The sequence below is a fragment of the Papaver somniferum genome, chromosome 8, assembly GCF_003573695.1.
Source record: "Papaver somniferum cultivar HN1 chromosome 8, ASM357369v1, whole genome shotgun sequence".
Classification (NCBI taxonomy): Eukaryota; Viridiplantae; Streptophyta; class Magnoliopsida; order Ranunculales; family Papaveraceae; genus Papaver; species Papaver somniferum.
In genome coordinates this window covers 98,883,559-98,903,380 of record NC_039365.1, presented here as the reverse complement: position 1 = coordinate 98,903,380, position 19,822 = coordinate 98,883,559, and the positions used below count along the sequence as shown (strand labels likewise).

General features: G+C 36.0%; 1 protein-coding gene and 1 long non-coding RNA gene across 2 annotated transcripts; both read right to left on the bottom strand.

The window, feature by feature from the left end:
• Positions 1-12,620: 12,620 nt before the first annotated feature.
• LOC113302721 lies at positions 12,621-13,714 on the bottom strand. Its single transcript, XR_003337054.1, has 2 exons — positions 13,580-13,714; positions 12,621-13,062 (listed from the first exon to the last, which is right to left on the bottom strand). It is a non-coding gene; the product is annotated as an uncharacterized LOC113302721 (long non-coding RNA).
• Positions 13,715-15,095: 1,381 nt separating this feature from the next.
• On the bottom strand, positions 15,096-19,388 carry LOC113302248 (histidine--tRNA ligase, cytoplasmic-like). The gene is made up of 7 exons (XM_026551136.1): positions 17,925-19,388; positions 17,597-17,776; positions 17,195-17,452; positions 16,826-16,960; positions 16,033-16,311; positions 15,801-15,944; positions 15,096-15,613 (listed from the first exon to the last, which is right to left on the bottom strand). The coding sequence occupies exons 1-7, from the start codon at positions 19,311-19,313 to the stop codon at positions 15,305-15,307; spliced, it is 2,694 nt and encodes an 897-aa protein (XP_026406921.1). The 5' UTR covers positions 19,314-19,388; the 3' UTR covers positions 15,096-15,304.
• Positions 19,389-19,822: the final 434 nt, after the last annotated feature.

Sequence of the window (19,822 nt, the reverse complement as noted above, 5' to 3'; positions counted from 1 at the left end):
TTGAGTAAGTTCTCTAAACACAACTTAATTAATGGGTATGTTATGTGAGTCGAGTTGATCTTAACCACATGCTCGTAAGTTCGACATGTTAACTTAGGATTGCCATCTACACATCAAGATCCACAAAGTCCCTTTACAACGTTGATGCTTTGTCATTTGTGATTGATTCAACTTAACAGTTACAGGTTAAGGTTACAAAAATCTAGTTTTAGTATTGTAAACAAGTTATTTAATTGTACACTTAAACAACCTGCAAACAATTCATGGTTAGAAACACGCTATAAGACAAGAGACAAAGTAATATTGAGAAAAAAGATTAACTCGCATAAATCATTAGAAACTTAAATCACGTGACTTGAAATTAATGCCTAATTGACATGACTTAGATACACATGAATTTCATGACAATCGAAGAAGCGAAGAAACCACAAAATACCAATTAAATTTGAATCACACCAATATCACAAAAGTGCCCAGCTCGCTATAATGGTGGATGTTGAAATTTTTGGAACGATGGAGTGGTAGTATATATGCACGAACTGTATTGGCCTGCTTGAGTATGCTGAAGTTGTTGGGTTGCAAGCTGCTTGATTGTGTAAGGGATTGGAGAGGAACAAATCTAAAGTGTTAGGGAGATTTTTCGAATAAGTAAAGGGTAAGCTAATATGTTCTTTTTATATAGCTTAGTTATACTTTTATACTTCTTCAAAACCTGCAAATTCACATTAGATAAGAATCTGAGTCTCCAAATTCTATAAAAATTATGAATACCACCGAAATCCCCCATCATTCAGCTGAATTGAACCGCAATAATTCAATACTCTTCCCTACTTTCTTGGTTGAAATCTCTGCCCCAAAGTTTTCTTCCCCACTTTCTTTGTTGATACTTCTCATTTCGTAATATCATCACATGATCTTCCGAAGTTGATGGGTGCTCACGGGTGGACTTATATATGTAGGAGCGGTGGACACGGTCTCAACTTTACATCTGGAAATGGTGAATCCATTGGAAGTGGTGGGTCCTATATGAATGTCATGAACCACTGATAGCAGAGCGACATGTTGGATTGTCATATTTTGGTCTACCTTAAATATTTTCGTATTATTCATGGATGAAGCTTACATTGTTTTCGTTTTATCCTTGCAATCAACTAATGGACTTCCAAGTCATAGTTTTTTGTATCTGTTGTATCCATAACGATTGACACTGATCCAAGATCCTTAGTATATATATATATATATCCTCGAGTATTAGTTTTGTATTTTTTTGATACAAGTTATATCAGCGTGTGTGGATATATATACAGGTTTTACCCGATACTGACTAATACATATTAGAAACAAATGTCAACATCATGGCTTGCATATTTTTCCTCATTTCAACACAATATGCTCAGTCATATTTAACGTGATAGGTTAGGGTTATTTGGTTTTTGGTACTTAGGCTTTGACCGGTTTTAGTGCTTGGTCTAACATTTGTCCAGGTTGATATTTGGTACTTGAAAAATAAAACGTTAACCCATATTGACTCTGTTAGATTTTGATTTCTGTTTAGTAATTATTTATAAATTAAGTAAAATCTAATAACTAAATTAATTTATCATTGTACCTTTTCCATTACTAACATTAAAATAAACACCAAAGACTATGTTTACACCTATTAAAAGTTCCTATTTGTAAAATACCGCCACCACCACCAGATCAGCGCTCAAGTCCACGTTTAGAAATCAATAAGATCTTCTTATTTTCTTATTGCAGACGAAAACAATCACTATTCCATCTTCATCATCCATCGAAACAATAATAGCAAATGACATCGATCCTCCATCAAAGAACGAGCATCACCAGCATCAACCTATGATAAAAATAAGTCTCTTCACCATAACTAATCTTCCATCAAACAACTTCCCTTCACTGATTCACCATTAAACTCGAGAACTATTCGTCGAAATTGAACTCTTACCCAAGTTTTCCCATTGTTCAATAATTTATTGATGTCCACCGAAATTAGAAAATCACTCATTCAAAAATCACCATCAGACGATGATCAATTATGAGCAACATCACTCACCATCACCACTGTTCTATCTCAAGTCTGGACGTCACTTTTTCTTTCTCCATCATATTTCTCATCGATTTTTATTCCCTAATCATAGCTCTTCAACATCAATGGAAGCAGCCATTCGTTAATCACCGATTTTGGAAATGGTAGCATCAACACCATCGTTTTTTAAAGATTTGAATCTATTCCGAATACATCCCAACTCCTTGTTTGTCTCAACGCTTTGAATACTTGAAATACTCATTTGAATATTTGTCGGAATAACTCAATTAAGTGGAATTCATCAATGGGGGCTCTCATGTCCAGTACTTGTGGAGGCCTAAGATCAAGAGTAAAATTTTCGGGTAGAAATGAAGAATATAAAATTAAGGTTAAATTTCTTACCGTAGGTTTACTAGATTGATTAGAGTCGTTGGACTCTAAGCCCGTAGCAAGGGTACATTTGTAAACCTATATAATTTACTCTACAAAATTAATTAAAATCAGGTCAAATACGATCAGTGTTATTTCTAGGTACGAAACGCAAAGCTGGACAAATGTTAGACCAAAGCATGTCTTTTTGACATAATGTAAGTACCAAAAACCAAATAAACACGATAATTTATCTGAATTACAATATTCTTCAGGTTTGGTAGTTTAACTAACTTTATTTAACTTATTTATGTGGGTTATTTGGTTTTTGGTACTCAGGTTTTGACCAAAACCTGGGTTTGGTCTAACGTTTGTCCAGCCTTTGCGTTTGGTCTAAAGACCATACGTTGACCCGCGTTGACTAGTTATATGATGATGTGTCTAACTATTTGACTTGGTTTATTTTTTGTGCACCCCTAAATAATTATGTATTCACAAAACGATCCCCAAAAAATGATAGCTATTTTTTTTTGTACCCCTGGGTAAAAAATACATCAAATCTTCTTCTCAGATTCTCGCCGGTATCTGATTCCGACAGAGTTTCCTCTCTTTCTTAGTTTATGTTGTTTCACTTTATAATAACCGCAAAGCAAAGCAATTAGGGATAAAAATTTTGCCCCCGGAAAGCACTACCATTCCCGAGTGATAGATGTCAACTTGTTGATCCAACCCTCCTATACAGACATTACGGCCAACACCAGAGACTGCAACTGCAATTTAATCGACAATCTCAGTACCCCTTTATAATGGAATCAAATCAGTTAACACCACCACTGACTTCAATTTGATCGACCAAAGAACCCCAATTTCAATTACATCCAAAAATCCCCATTCACCATCTTTGATGCTTCGTCTACAAATCTGAACCAGCTACTTCATCCACTAGTAGCAAAATCTTAACCGATTAACCCTTGAAAGAGTCCCTGAACCATATAGCTACTTCAATCCAATCAAAACCCATTCATCCAAACAGATGAATCGACTCCACAGTGAGGAGCTTTGCTCCTCTCAAAACCCTTACACAGGCAGTACCACCACAGTTTTCATCCATCACCATCTGCATACATCCACAACAATACAACATAGCATCACCATCTTTACCACCTTCATACAGTCCACATCAATCCACCAGTTCTGCCGCAACAAACTACCAGACTTCCCGCTATTAGTACCAATGATGCCTTGAATCCATCGAACATCAAGTGTCCTCTTCTGTTCATCCAACCCTTATCACTTCTGGCAGTAATATTCTCTACAAATGTGAAAGAAAACTAATTAACAGCTGCTTGGAGAAGAAACTTCACTTCATCTCAAACAACAGTACCTTCACTTCTGTTTGCTTGAATAACTCTGCCAACGCACTTCTTCAACAATTGAGATTCATCACCAGCAGCAACACCATCTCAGATCACTCGAATTAGTAATCCATCAAATCCATTTCCTGCTCACAGACCATCAAATTCTCAGTTTGTTTTCCGTTCACTAAATCGAACACAACCCGTGTCTCAGTACCACCAACTCCTTCTCTTCTGCAATCTCAGTGCCACCCCAGATTCAAGACTACCAACACTCCAAGCTTTAATTTATTCTCCTAATCCTTCTCTGAGGCTCTCACAGAAAACCCAAAAGTGGAATCACATAAACCTGCTTCGTCTGAGCCCAATTATTCCACCACAGAGGTATGAACCCTAATTTCTGATTGATTTTCTTAAGAATCTAAAATTAAATCCTTTATAACCATCCATACTTCAATTAAGAAACACACCCATCAGAAATTGATCAACTAAACATCAACAGATTCAAAACCCTAATTTAACTTACCATTTTTCTATTTTTTAATCATTCGTAGCAGCAACATCTCATTCGTAATTGACGGAGAATAACTCCACTTTCATCTACCCAGCTTCACTAGTTAATTCACTCAAATTAACTTGGAACTTCATCACTCAAAATCTAACAGGAAAAGAAAAGAAGGAGAAGAAATCGAAATCTAACAGGAAAAGAAGTTGACGAAGAAGAGCGAAGAAGAAGATAAGACACCGGACCCGGGGCTGCAAAAAAGGGGGTTAACATTTTTGGGGCCCCTGGTAGTGAATACATAATAACTTAAAGGGTGCACAAAAAATAAACCAAGTCAAGAGTTAGACAAGTCACCGTATAACCGAGTCAACGCAGGTCAACATTGGTTTTTAGACCAAACGCAAAGGCTGGACAAATGTTAGACCAAACCCAGGTTTTGGTCAAAACGTGAGTACCAAAAACCAAATAACCCTATTTATGTACATAAACTGTATTTATATATTTAATAAATACAGATCCAATGTGAATATATGATAAAGGACGATAACACCTTAATTAAACAAAAAAAAAAAGTTTTGGCCAGATGGTCAGTTTAAATCAGTATCACTAACACTACTGTTTATACCCAAATTGAAAATGTCTTAAAATTGCGTCGAGGAATATCAATCAGTCTTATAAATGTAAAGTCGAATAAGGCCATCAGGAAAGTGAGACACCCATAATTTTGAGCTTGTATTCGTTTTACTTTTAACTAGATGGTAGTGTACCTTGTGGAAAATGCGTGGATTTTTGAATCATCCAAATTCAAGGTCCATATATAGCTCCCTATAGTTCAGAAATGGTGAAAAGCGTAAAAATCGGGCTTAAAAACTCATTTAAATCCCTTTACGGGTTCATTAAAGCCTTGGACGAGTCTGAGTTCAAAAATCCTGCTTTTTCATTAGTTAGCCTACATTATTTATAACCGGCTTTCCTATGTTTACAAAATAATCTTAGGAATTAAATGAAATATTACAAGAGTTATTTGGTTTTTGGTACTTACATTTTGTCCAAAGTTAGTGTTTGGTCTAATTTTTGTCCAATTTACACTTTGTTTGTTTGCAGCTGACTTATCTGAGTCGTCTGGATATGAATGAAATCACCTGACTCATCTGGATATGACTCACTAAGGTCTGACTCAGAAAATATATTTGTTTTTTGAATCAGACCTGACTCAACTGACTGATAATATTTGGACAGAAAATCCCTTAAGGTATATTGAGTTGATTTTTCACTTCAGTAATAAGATTGAACTAAAAAACAAGTTATGGATAGGAGATTTATATATATATATATATGAAAAAACGAAAAGAAAAAAAACCACAATAGTGGTAGTAAGATGAAATCAGAGTCTACTAGAGGATTACAACTTGGAATATTACAACATACATAATTGCAATCGACGGTTAACAGAGATGTAGGAGTTAACATGGATGTAAACTCACCCGCAACTAGGTTATTTGACTACCCTGAAAACATAAAAATGGTGTTTGATTCATGTAAATCCTAAATGACAAACATGTAGTCAACATAAAGTGGATATCAACACGAAAATCAATTTTCAGATTCTTACCATGAAGTTTAGTTGATGTAGGACTTTTAAGAAACTCGTTCTTCTTTTTCTTTTTCCGAAGCTTCTGGTGAAGGTATAATTTTTTTCTTCGTCTTCGTCTTGGGTGTATGAGAACGAACACATTTAGTCAATTCTTCAAGGGTGGTTTGGATCGACTTCATGCCTATTTGTAGGTAGCCACCTTTTCTTCCATAGTTTGTGGTTCGCTTTGTTTAGGATCATCATCTGACTTCATCATCCTTGATCTCGTTGTTCTCTTAACGTATTCTAGCTTCTCGAGTAACTCACCAAGTTTTTTGTAGAGAGATCTAGTGAATACCATAAACCACTGGAATCTTCCCTAAAAGAAACGAACCCTGCTCTTGATACCATCTTGATACGTGTGATCTATGTACCTTGGTGACTATTGTTATAGAGGCGGAATTCAGAATAATAATAGATGAAAACTAGAAAACAGAACACAATAGAAACCAGATCCAAAGAAATATATTTTCTCTAGATTATGAACAAGAATACAATTCTCTCTTTGTTACGCTCACAGTCTCTCTAAACAATGGATCAACATTAAACTGTTTGCTAAGCTTGCTTTTACAATAATTAATTGTCTCACAAACTTCTCTCTAGGTATGTGTGTTAAACCTCCTTTTCTAGGTGTCAAATCACACTCTCTGGATGTCTTAGCTATGAGCTAAACATATCTATTTATAGCTTTACTGGTTTCCCAAACCTTCTAGGAATTTGTTGCCTTATCTAGGAATAATTCTCTTTTTAGGAATATTACCTTGTCTAGGAAGTATTTCCTTATCTTGGAATACTACCTTTGGTTTGGCTTCCCAAATCTCTTAGGAATTTGTTTTCCTTTTATAGGAATACTGCCTTAAATCAGTAATCCCTCCTAAATTACAATTTTATCCTCAACTCGTCTTGAGGATCACTAGTTCCCGGGGAGAGGAATATACATGTATCAGTAATCCCCTTTTGTTATTGACACTTTAGCCTTGTTTTTGTCTCACTGTTCCTTTGTTAAAGTTTTCCTAGCAAGTGAATAACATTTGTGCATCAAAGTCGCATGTGTTGAAGGTCATAAGAAAATTTAAGTCTGTTATAGTCAGTTGCTTGGTGACATTTAATTAGCGTAGATACATTAGATTTGTCTTATTTTTTTTAGGTTTAGAATTTTTACTGATCAATAATATTGTATTATCCTTTAATTAATTAAGTTATTTTTTTATCAGTTGTCTCGAAACCCCCAAGTATCCAAGTCAAGTAGTAGAGACCGGTTTCTTGACCAGGCGGAATAGGTGCCTAAAACCTTCCTAATCTGTAATCAGATTCCGATCCATAAAATATATATACAATTGGACCATTGCCTTAAAAAGGTAACTTGTCATTTTAGTCAATTTCCTAATTCTCTTAAATTAGGTGGCTACTACGAAATAATAAGAATATCAGTTTTAAAAATTAAGAGATCTTAATAGATTATGTCCCTTAGATTTGGACAGTATGTACAAGTATCTAATAATATATAATTAAGATGTGAATGAAAGATAAATAAAGACGATTTAATGTGGTTAGGAAAGTATTAGTGCAACACCCGTATTTTTCGCATGACGGATGCTCAATGATGTATCCTTGAAGGATATGAAGCTCCATCTCAAGCATGTGTTGCGCGTGCATGACATATTGGCCCAAAACTAAAACTGCATCATCATGGTGCATCATGAAAGTACGTAGGATGCTCGAAAGGAGCTAAAAGGCATCACAATGATGCATTTCACAAGTTGAGCATTGACAGAGAACTGGTAATGCATCACCATGAAGCATCTTCTTGAAATTCGTTGTCATGGAAGCAGGTGGACGTGGTATATGGCCATCCACTCCCCTTGTAAAAATGTCAATAAGACATTGTAGTAGGGTAAAAGCTAATTCTGCTGAAAATGGTAAATTGAGTGTGTCGATGAGAAACTAATGTAAACCTTAAAAAAATGTACTGCATAAAAGTACTTTAGATTCGAGAGATCAATATGTACAATTTTCGCCTAAACCAAGAAATGACCGTTCTAGTTTTGCTTCGGTCACAAAATGAGGAGAAAGGTTGATATTAGAGAGGGAAGCAGATAAAGTATTGAGATCAGAATAATGAACTATGTAAGGTGTAGTTGTTTATGACTTGTATCAGAATGTAGAACTTGCTTGCAAAGTATAAGCTGTAAGTTCTATGTGTTTTCTGAGTATTTTTGTTGTTAATGAAAAATTGTTGTTGGTTGAAATAATATTGAAAATATATTTAAACAAGTCATAGTTGAACACCCCGATCTCGTAGGAAGTGGAAGTAGTTGAGTGATTGAGAAGTAGAGATCGTGTAAAAATGGTAAGTACCATGTTCCTACTGTGAAGGGAATACCGACCGGTTTTTATATCCACTACTTCTCTCCTGCCATCAATTGTCCGCCTTTCCTGACACTTTTCATAATTAGCGTGTTGCACGCCGCACATTGTAAACCGCCATACCAATACCCTGATGAACATCCGCTATTTTGTAACATGTTAGATGTCTCAAGTACTTTTGCAGAAAATATGGAGCAAGTCATATAAAATATGGAACAAGTCCTACATGGTAGTTGTTGAGTGGGACTTGCTAGCAAGACCTAATTATTTCGACCAATCATGCGCAAGCTAAGCGGCAAAATGATCATAGGTGTCAAACCAAGTCATATGAAGGAGACTTGCCGCGAGTCAGCGCTCAAAAAATAGCATATGATGCTTTTAAGTTAAATAAATATGAAATCGATATTCATAAAATATCTTCAGTAATCGATGCATATAGCTTTTAAGAAAGCAACTCAAAATATTCGAGACTTATGAAGCATCTTTGTATACAGCCTGCTTGAATTAGTCACGGATTTCACGGTCTTAATAAGGAGCGTGACTGGATGTATTTGAGCAGCTGACAGGAGTTGTTCGTGTAGGTTAGGGATGAGGTGATCGGTCCTCATAGGAGAAGGATGACTGGTAGACATTATGACATCTCATTGGTCGACCCAAATTAGATCTAAGCCGGTTAAATCAGCAAGATAAGTTGGATGGTTGAGATGATTTGCGGCAGTTGTTGATTATCGTTGAATTTACTTAAGACTTTTATAAGCAGTGTGACTAGCCTACTTTGGCCAATGACTCGGAGCGGAGAAGGTAGGATAGGAGCAATGTGATTGGTCAAGGCCAAATATGGGTCGCCGGTGAACATAACAACACCTCATTGGTGGCTCAAACTTGAATCTAAGCCGATCAATTTGTCCGGCTAAGTTAGAAGGTCGTGATTAATTTAAGACTTCCATGGGCGGTCTTGACCTAATTAAGATCCTTTTTAAGCCGCTTGACTAGCCTACTTTGGCTAACAGTTGTGAACGCTGCCTGCAGGTTAGGAGAGTTATGATTGGATGAAATAAAAGTGGGTCCGTCGGTAAGCATCATGAAACTTCTTTGGTCGCGTTTGTAGGAGTTAGGGGTTAGCTAACTGAGCTTACCAAGTCGTGTGGTCGAGATTAGTTTGCTACTGACTTGGACATCCAAGATCTATTTTCTTAAGAATTTAAACGCGTCGACCATCCTACTTCTTTCGTTAATTAAAAAAGCAGCTTATAGCTTTAGAGAGATTTGATTGGCTGATGAGAAAGAGGGGCCAGCGGACAACAATATGGGGTAGGTCTGGTCGGTGATGCAAGGCGCCAGCTAGGGAAAACCGATCGGCCAAGTGGCGCGGTCGCGCGCCCTTTTGTTGCTGCCTTTATTTGTCGCGGTTTCCCTTCTTTTCTTGTTTTCCAACTTTTGGTAGGATTGCACTCCTACTATATCCATGGGCCGGTTTCCTAGCTTGCCTAGGTTTAGTCTATTGGTCGAGATATCGTGCAGGCTCTGTTTTAGGACAAAAACCTAATTTTTGTAAATTGATAAAATTAGGTCAAAAAATTGAATTTTGCGAATTGAAACAAAATTAATCATTTTTGGTGAATTTTGCACGTTGATACAAAATCACTAGTTTTTGGCTACTCTTGCAGGTAGCACGCCTTTTCTTACTGGCACGACTTGTGGTGCCTTTCATGCGTATCTTAATTTGGACATTCAGGAAATTCATGCTTTTCAACTAAGAATGAACATAAATTTAATGTCAGTATTTAAGAGTTTAGCTGGGAACACAACATGGGATAAATACTCAGCAAGTCCTGCATTAGTGAATAATGCGAGTAGGAGCTCAACAAAATTCACATAATATTTGTGATTTTTGAACCATCATTATTTTAATTTAAATTTTGTATATGAATATACTAAATTGTGTAATACATATGTAAGCAGAGAGGCGTAGGCGCTCATCATCTTTGAATGGATTTATTTCTTTGCAAAACAAAGGCACATAAATTTAGGGTTTCACGGTTTTAGCCCTGAATTAAAAACCACCATCAAAAGACATATACAGGGAAGGGATGTTGATTGAAGGTGCATTAAGCGGAGTTGCACATTTAAGATATAAAGCTTGACCATCGAAGCATATATGATGTGAAAACATCATTGTGACGCGTTGCTTACTCGAGAAAGCTATGTGTGGGCATCATCGTTGCTTATCGAGAATTTATCATATTGAAGAAAGGTGAATGTGGCAATAATTTACATGGACCGAGCTAGAGAACGCATAGTTGACAATGATACACACTTTTATGTATCATTTGTGAAGGACCATGTGGCCTATGCAAACTAGCAGTTTCTTTTCATTTGACCGTAACACGAGTTGGATTTAGTTAGTAGTCCTGACGTGGTGGTGGGGAAGGATGCGTAGGTGTTGTTTATAAGAGACATGAATATCATAGTGGGTTTGTAGGAGGCGCATGTATTATTTGTGATAGATTTGAACATGATATGGTTGGAAGAAAAGAAGAAGGAGCTGATGGTATTGGTGGGGAGGAGGAAGAAGAGGCGGAGGTGTTGCTGATAGCGGATCTAAAAGTAGTAATGATATGGCGGCAACATGAGCAGGAGGAGGTACTGGTGGTGATGGCAGTGGAGGAGGAGTTGATGGAAGAAAAATATTTTGAAAAAAAATGAAGACGAAAAACATGTGTTAGCAGAAGATAATCGTGGCATTACTAGAAAATTGAATTGATAGAATGTAAACTTTTTCAAAATTTTGGGATTTTCTGTCACTTTTATTGCATATTGAAATTTTTATATATCCCAATTTATTGTGTTTTTTTTTTCTAATAAAGATGGTCACTCTGGTGTTTTACAATCCTCCACAGTTTGAGGCTTATACACTTTATTTGGGGCTTTTTACTAAAAGACAAAAAGGGTTATTAAGAAGTAATTTCACAAAACCATTTAACCAACAATTTTTCCAACGCCTAGTTTACCCATGATTAATTAGTGTTAGTTAATCGTTTTAGGTGTTAATTAATCGTGCTAGATGTGAAATCAGCTAATGTTAATCGCAATTTAAAGCATCAAACAAGTGAAAATTTTTGATTTTTTTTCTTCCTGAAACACCAACCATAATCGATTTACCCTCATGCACTCTTGGAACGATTCGGGTTTGGTGTTCTTCATTCACGAAAGACATCCAGAATCGGTTAACGCATGTATAGATACAATCATATTTTTACTAGTCATACACAAACCGATTGTTTCATTTTTCATAAGAAAAAACTTCATTCATTTCAAATCTATTCCTTTTAGTAATACGCATCAATCCTTTGAACCCCTAGGCGACCCTAGTGGACGAGTTATAGTCTCGTGAGGGTTTACATAAAAATATACCGACATAATCTACACAAAAACTTCTAAAACTACCAATCTTCGTCAGAGAAATCTGAGTCCGATTCACCCACTATAAAGTCCTCGGCATACTCCGGAATTTTGGATATCATGAAGTGATAGGTTAAACACAATACAAACTTACTTTGTTAGTATTTTTTAATTAGAATATCAAACAACATAAATTATGTCAAATAGGTATATAAACCATAAAAATACTTACAAATTGTTGAAGGGGCAAGCTAAAGTGGCTAGCGTTCAAAATCCGTTGTTTGATAGCTATAAAAGCAACTATCGCATTTGGATGACTTGGTACCTATTATGATTTGTTGAAGACTTTTTCTCTTTGGATACCCATAATCTTGCCTATATTGGTTATATATCTTCGCCCAAAAGGTTTCGGCGTACCATGGTTTGATTATGGTATAATCTTCGGCGGCGTCAAATGATGCCATTCTTGTATGTGGAGGTATGAAATGAGTATAGTATATGGAGTAGGAGTGAATAGAATGAGCAAGTTTGAGGCAAACTGGGTTCGGGAATGAGGTCTCTTTATATAGAAAAATACCCCAGACAACTAGTTTTTTCGAAAAATATGAAATTATTTAGCACAATCAATCCTCGTGAATGTCAATTAAAACCATTTTTTATGCCCATGGGAATCAGTCTTTATAATTGGCAACATAAACCGATTATGACTAAAAGTCAACAAAAAATTGACATTTCACCGACCATAATCGGTTTTCATATTTGCATATGTGATCCGATACTAACTAAAAAAGGATACAGAAAACTGACATTTCTAAGACGCAAAGAACCGGATTACATTAATACCCGCATAAACCGAGTCCCAGATGAAGCCTAAAAACTCGATTTATAGGTAGACCGATTGTTTGCTTGTACTTATAAAACAAGTTTGAAGCATGCATAAACATGTTTTACCATAAACCATTATACATAATAATTATAATTAACATTTATAAGTTTATTATTGCATCACACCATTGTGCCGTAATTCATGAAAACCATCATGCAAACAAGTCTTAAAAACCATTACAACAACTTAAATTAGAAAATTAAACTTATAAAGTACGTAGCATCACAAAGCAAGTGAGCGTCGACATCAGGGAGCACCAGCATCACCATCAGCAGCAACACCATTGGAAGCAGCAAATTATGTTTCTTCTCCAGCCATTTATGCAAACAGACTATTCATATGTTTGTCGTACGCCCTACGATCTGCAATTGCATCCCTCATTTTCCTGGAAAATCTGATGAGCTCAATCATATTTTCTAGATACAACAACATCTGGTTTCCTATCAACATCCTCTTGTTGGATGGGTCAAGAATAAACGTCTTAGTGAGCCAAGTCCATATCTACAAAAAAAAAATCTAGTTAGACAATCGGTCCGTATGACAATATATGTAATCCGATTCTAACTAGAAAAATACACAGGAAAACGAAACATCAGGAATTAATTCATATGACATATAAATAAAAACCAATTGTGACATGGGAATCTCAACAGAGAATAGACCTAATCGATACATGAACCACATACAACAAACTGATTGTAAGATAAAAAAAAATGCAAAAAATAGTTAATACCCAGAATCGGTTTATGCTCATGCACTTATAAACCGATTTTGGCTATGTCTTTACATATTTTGAATTCAACCAAGAATTTGTTGATTCTAAAAATTTTATAAAACAATTTCTCTGCATGCTCTTCATGGAACGAAGAAAAAAACCCAAAATTGGTTGATACGATAGATATACGTAAACCAATTCTGAGTAAATCAAAGATTTTGATTTTTAAAATTGCGGTTTTAAACGTGCAAGTCAATGAAAAAAATGATAATAATATAACTGGTTGATAGAGATTTACCTTACCTCTATGGAATCGAAGATCGTTAAATAAAAAGATCAAAGAAAAAAATTGATTAGGGTTTGTGGAATTTGGAAAGTTTAAATGAGAATAGAAATTGTTTTTTTTTTAAGTTTTTTGGTTTTTAGCTGAAAATAGTAATTGACTTGTATTGTTCCAATTTTATCGGATGTCCCCGAAGAGACAATTGATTTGTATTTATATTGGTTAGTATTAGGGTTAATTTGAGACTAGATTGGTTTTTTCGCCAAATTTGACACCCGACAGCCATTTGCACAAGTTGGAAGAAGAAAATGATAGGCCCAAATAAAGCGTGTAGGCCTCAAACTAGGGAGGTTTTACAATACAAATCATTAAGAATTATCTGTTTTTATTTTTTTGAAGCATACTCAGTATCCTCCCAGCAAGGTTTTGGCTGCGGAAATATTTGCTTTTCATGCCCAGAAACTCTCTCTACTTACATTCTAATCTCGATAAATGAATGTTCTTAGGAATGCAAATAAACTAGATTGGTTTTTTCGCCAAATTTGACACCCGACAACCATTTGCACAAGGAGAAGAAAATGATAGGTCCGAATAAAGCGTGTAGGCCTCAAACTAGGGAGGTTTTACAATACAAATCATTAAGAATTATCTGTTTTTATTTTTTTGAAGCATACTGAGTATCCTCCCGGCAAGGTTTTGGCTACGGGAATGTTTGCTTTTCATGCCCAGAAACTCTCTCTACTTACAGTCTAATCTCGATAAATGAATGTTCTTAGGACTGCAAATAAATATTCGTTCAGTGGAGTTATTTATTTATAGATGAATGAAAATATTATTTATTTCGAGAATATTTACATTTTTCTACATATATAGTTTTGATGTTTCCGAGCAAAAGATTGATCATTTAGAAGAAAATATTCAAAAATTAAATGGTAGCATTTCTAATAACTTACGTTATCGAAATGTGATGGACGTCGAACACGTATTCGAACCATCGTAATGAGAATAATGCGGCTATGGAATTGTTTATGAAAGAAGAAATTATCGAGCCAATAATAAATGGTGAGAATCATCCTGAACCAGATGATAGCAGTAGCTATACAAAATGGATCATCGAAAAAGACATTTCAAGCAGTAATCACCATAAAAAAAACTTGCTACAATACGAGCAAAATATTCCAGAAATTGTTCATGCGTTCCTAAAAATTAACGACAGTGTGCATTTTAGTTTGGATGGAAGGAACAAACAATAAACTTTAAATGCATATTTTGAGAAGCATTGATTTCTTGCGAGAATATTGTTAAGTGTGCGAAGTATTTTGGTTTATTTATAGTATATTTCTTTTTATGAAATTGATATTTTCATGGGGATTTAAAGGATTCAATTTTCTTTGTTCATTTATGCATTTAGCAAGGTTATCATTTAGCCCCTTTGTCCAAATCCGACCGAAGAAAATTATTCATTTTGACAATGTTATTCATTTATCCCGGTTGGACGTGTTGGGGGAAATTTTCATTCCAAGAAGAAGAAGAAAGGGTCTAAAGTGGGCACAATAGGAGAATATATAGTTAGTTTTTCTGATACAAAAAAAAAATATAAACCACAATCATCCAAAACATTTAAAGAGGGGTCCTTCAAATTTAAGGACCCAACTGTGTAATGGGTCAAAACTGCAACAACAACAAAAAAATGGTAACAAGAGAGTTGCTAGCTCCATCTGAAAATATTTCTTGAAGGAAAATCATTACAAGGATATGAAGTTCAACCGCCTCCGCACTTCCTCGATAACACTATCCCTGTCAACCAACTCCTCCGTGTTGGCTTGCATGTCTTTAATTCTAACTTGGTTGGCCCTTCTTTCTTGGTCACCAACAATCACCATCAACGGGATCCTAGACTCTTTGGCTCGATCCATATGTTTTGCTACTCTTTTGTTAACCAAGTATTCTGTTTTTATTTTTGCACCCCACAGTTCACTCGCTAGCTCAGCAGCTTGCCCTAAATCCTCTCCAAAAATACTAACCAAAACTTCTGTTTCTGTAGCGCGAATCGACTGTCATAAGAAAAAGTCCTTGTGAGAAATGCACCAACAAACTACCTAACAATAATCCAGTCTATTGCTAAACTTGTCCGATAAAACTCCTAAGTAAGTGATGTACAGAACTAGTTATCAGACGGATCATAGATTGTACATCAAAATTGAAGAGTTTACAGAGAAGAAGAAAAAAAATCTAACCAACCTGGTTAGCATCATTCTCAAGCTGCAGCTCCATTATGTTAAATACTCTTTCAATTCCAAGGCTGGCACCAACTGCTGGGACTTGCTTAGTACCAAACATGCCTATTAGATTGTCATAACGCCCTCCAGCTGCGATTGAACCAACCTGAGGAAACGTCCACATCAGTCGTACAGTTTACAGTTGCGTAAGCTTACATTGTGCATTTAAAAGGTAGCCATGATCAAACAATTACCTGTGTAGTGCCTTTAAAAACAGCTTCAAATATAACCCCAGTATAATAGTCAAGACCTCTCGCAAGACTCAAGTCAAAAACCACTCTGTGTATGCATTTTGACTTTTCCAATGCTTCAAAAAGAATCTCTAAATCCTTTAGTGCAAGACTAGATCCATTGTTTTCTAGGAACTGGCTGTCCTTTTTCAACTCAGACAGCAACTCCAAAGGAGGTCCACGTTTCTTTACGAGAGTACCAATTTTATCTGCAACCTCAGCAGTTAAGCCCTTCTCTTCCACCTAGCACATATTAACAAAATGTTTGCAGATTAGTTATGAATTCTTAGGATTAGAAGTTACTGTCAAGAATAAGCAACAAAATATAAAGGAAAAAAAAAAGACAATAAAATCTCCAAATAACTAAAAGGCAGAAGAACTAATCAGGTATGGAAGGTCCGATCTAATGCGGTGCTTTGTTTTCCGTCCCACAGGAATACGTTCTGGTTGTTTAGCTAAAAATAGGATATTATCTGAATGTCTCTCAGTAAACAACTAAATGAGTCACCAACTTCTCAAGTTCTGCATCCTTCTTAATCATTGTTATCAGACAATTTCTTTTTTCTAATGGTATTATAAGTTTATGACACTAGGATCACAAAAAAGCACAACTGCAATGACAGTCTTCTACTCGAATATAAGCTTGGTTAAGGCGTTAAGCGAAAGAACAAAACTGCATCTTATATAATGATTGAGTTTAAGAAGCTCAAAAACGAATACTTCCATCCTACTCAAAGCTGATGCATAATTTACTCACCATTTCCTTTTTGATGGTCTCAAACGTTTGCTTGTCCAGCTTATCAATGCTAGAGCATATTGTTCTGAACTTTTCTGGTGGAACCCCACAAATTTCCAACATTCCATCCAGCAACTTTCGGTGATTCAGTTTTACCTATAGCAGAAAAAAGGAGTAATCAAACAAGTATTTATACAAAAAAAACTAATAACAACAATGAACAAGACTGGCTGCAGTGACAGTATTTGCGACTAAGGAGTCATAGATCAAGACTGCATCTATGATGTGATATGATGACATAGTCCACCATAAAAGCAAAGCCACAACACCTCTTTTGTAACAATGTTCATATGAGATACATAACAGAATGAAAAAACAAAAATTTCATACCTCATAATCGCCGATGTTTAACTCATCCAGCAGTTCGGTCAAAACTTTAACAACCTCAAAATCAGGTCCCATTGTTTCATATTGACCAGCAATATCAAAGTCGCATTGGTAAAATTCACGATATCGGCCCTTGGATGGGTTGTCCCTTCGATATACCTTAGCAATTTGGTACCTTTTGAATGAAGTGATACCATTCATAGCTACATATCTAGCAAATGGAACGGTCAGGTCATATCTCAGGGAACATAGCTCACCACCCTGTAAACATTTTGAGCATCAATTTGAATTAATAATGGTGAATGTACACAGGACAGGATAACCAATAAAATACCAAGACAAAAATCAGAGTTCCAAAGTAGATGAGTCGCTTAAACAGCAGACAAAGAAGAAAACTACGATTACCTGGTCAGCAAGGTCATAAACCAGCTTTGAGTCCTCGCCATATTTTCCCATGAGAGTTTCTCTCAATTCAAAGGCTGGAGTGTCAAGGGCCATCGCTCCATGCCTTTTAAACACCTCTTCAATGATTTTGAATGCTTTCCCTCTAATGGCCATTTGCTCTTTTGCAAAATCTCGAGTTCCCTAAAAAATTAGAAAAAGAAAAGAACATGAAAGTTTACATGAGTCAGCAGGAAGTAAAAAGTTTTGCAGGGAATACAACCAAAATACAAATGCATGGTGTCAATGTGAATGTTTAAGCCCACAATCCAAATCACTGTTTCTTACCCACCTTGGGAAGCTTGGGAAGTCTTCTAGACTCATTGCTTTCTACCATCTCTTTCACTTTCATCAAAAATGTATCAAGTTCTTGATCCTTCGGCTCGAAAAACACACAAAGATCTCGTACCCATTCAATCAACACTGCCAAATTCTTGATTTTATCCCCACCTTTACTATTCAACCTGTCCTTAAGGAGCTGCTTAATAACAGCAGTTCCCTTACCCAAAACAACCTTCTTTTTCTTTTGGCTCTTTTTATCTGCATTTGTGTTCCCTTTTTTGGTTTCAACACTTGAAGACACAACCTGAACCTCTTGAGCGTTCTCTTTTGACTCCATACTGTCAAGTGAAAGGACTGCCAAGGCTCCTTCCCAAGCAAGAATTTTTCTAACAGTAGCCACTAATCTATTTATCTCATGGAACAAACTAAGATAATTCACTTCAGATGACAAATTAATCCCATTTTTCAAGGTACCAGACATCTCCAACACCTCGGAATGTATATCAACTTCTTGACATCTCGCCACTAGTTGCGCTCGACACAAACTGCTCTCACCTAGATGTACCAGCGATGCCGCCAAAGACGACACCGTCTTCACCAATTGTTTCCCACCCCTCACATTACTCAATGAACCATCCTTACCAATTCTCACACTAGAATTCAATTTCACACGCGTTGTTGAGTGTACCTGCTTAACACTCTCCCTAAAACTCCCATGCACCTCTGGTATCTCAGAGACCGCCTTAGAACCATTTTTGCCAACCAATTTCGATCCAGTAAGTAAAACCTTAAAATCACTAGCAACAGCAACCTCATCTTTAACCGAAAACCCATCACCAGAATCCAATGAATTAACCAACGCAGATACATCAGCACTGGATGCCTCGCAAGATAACGAGGCGACAGCATCCGCAACAGTACTCAAAGAAGACGAAGAACAATCCAAAAGTGCACAAATTCCATCTAATGCATAACAAGATTCCTCTAAAACAATTATTTCCCCATCAGTTACTCCTACATCATCAAATCTTTTACCATTTACCTTACACAAGGTATCTAAAAACCCTAACACAGAACCAAAATCGAGAGATTCTAGTGCAAATGGGCCTCCGTTTAGGGCATCAGTAATGAGAATCGGAAGAGCAGAACGAATTCCATGTTGAGTGATGATGAATTTGTTTAGAAGAACGACAAGAGATGCACGAGCTTCAGTATTTGTTAGGAATCTAGGGTTTGAGACTGTGAGTGTTTTCTTCGAAAGAGATGATTTCGATGAAGACAATTTTTCAAGTATTGATGAATCGATATTTACCTGACTCAGTCCATTAGCAATTGAGTAAACAGATGATGATGTGAGAGATGAACCTTTTCCTCCGATTGTTACAGTCTTCATCGCCATTGATGATAGTCAGACTCTCTCTCTCTCTGTCTCAATGGCCGTCTTTTTGCTCTGTAGAAACAAAAAGAAAGGGGTTTATTGGTTAGAATTAGGGCAAGCGTGGTACGACTAGTGTTTTATTTCTTATTTCTATGGTAATAACTCGGAATCGCCGGTTCTAAGTTAACTCGCTCGTAATTCAGTTTTCTCTTCTTTCTTTTTGAACCCTGATTTTGGTCACTGAAATCTTTCTAGGCATATTGAATAAAGACAAAAAAAGTTGTGAAATAGCAAATTCAGATAACCCCTTAACACAAATTTTTTTTAATGACAAATCTGTCCTTTACGTATTAGTGTTAGTAATATTGATTAGTGATTAAATATTTTGTTTAGTGATTAAGATAATTTTCAGAATTATAAAGGTTGTTTAGATGAAAAATTTTGTGGAAAAAAAATCAAAGTTTTTATTGAGAAGGAGAGAAAGAGAAGGAGAAAGTGAGAAAATTTTAATTCTTGATTCAATGGAGGAT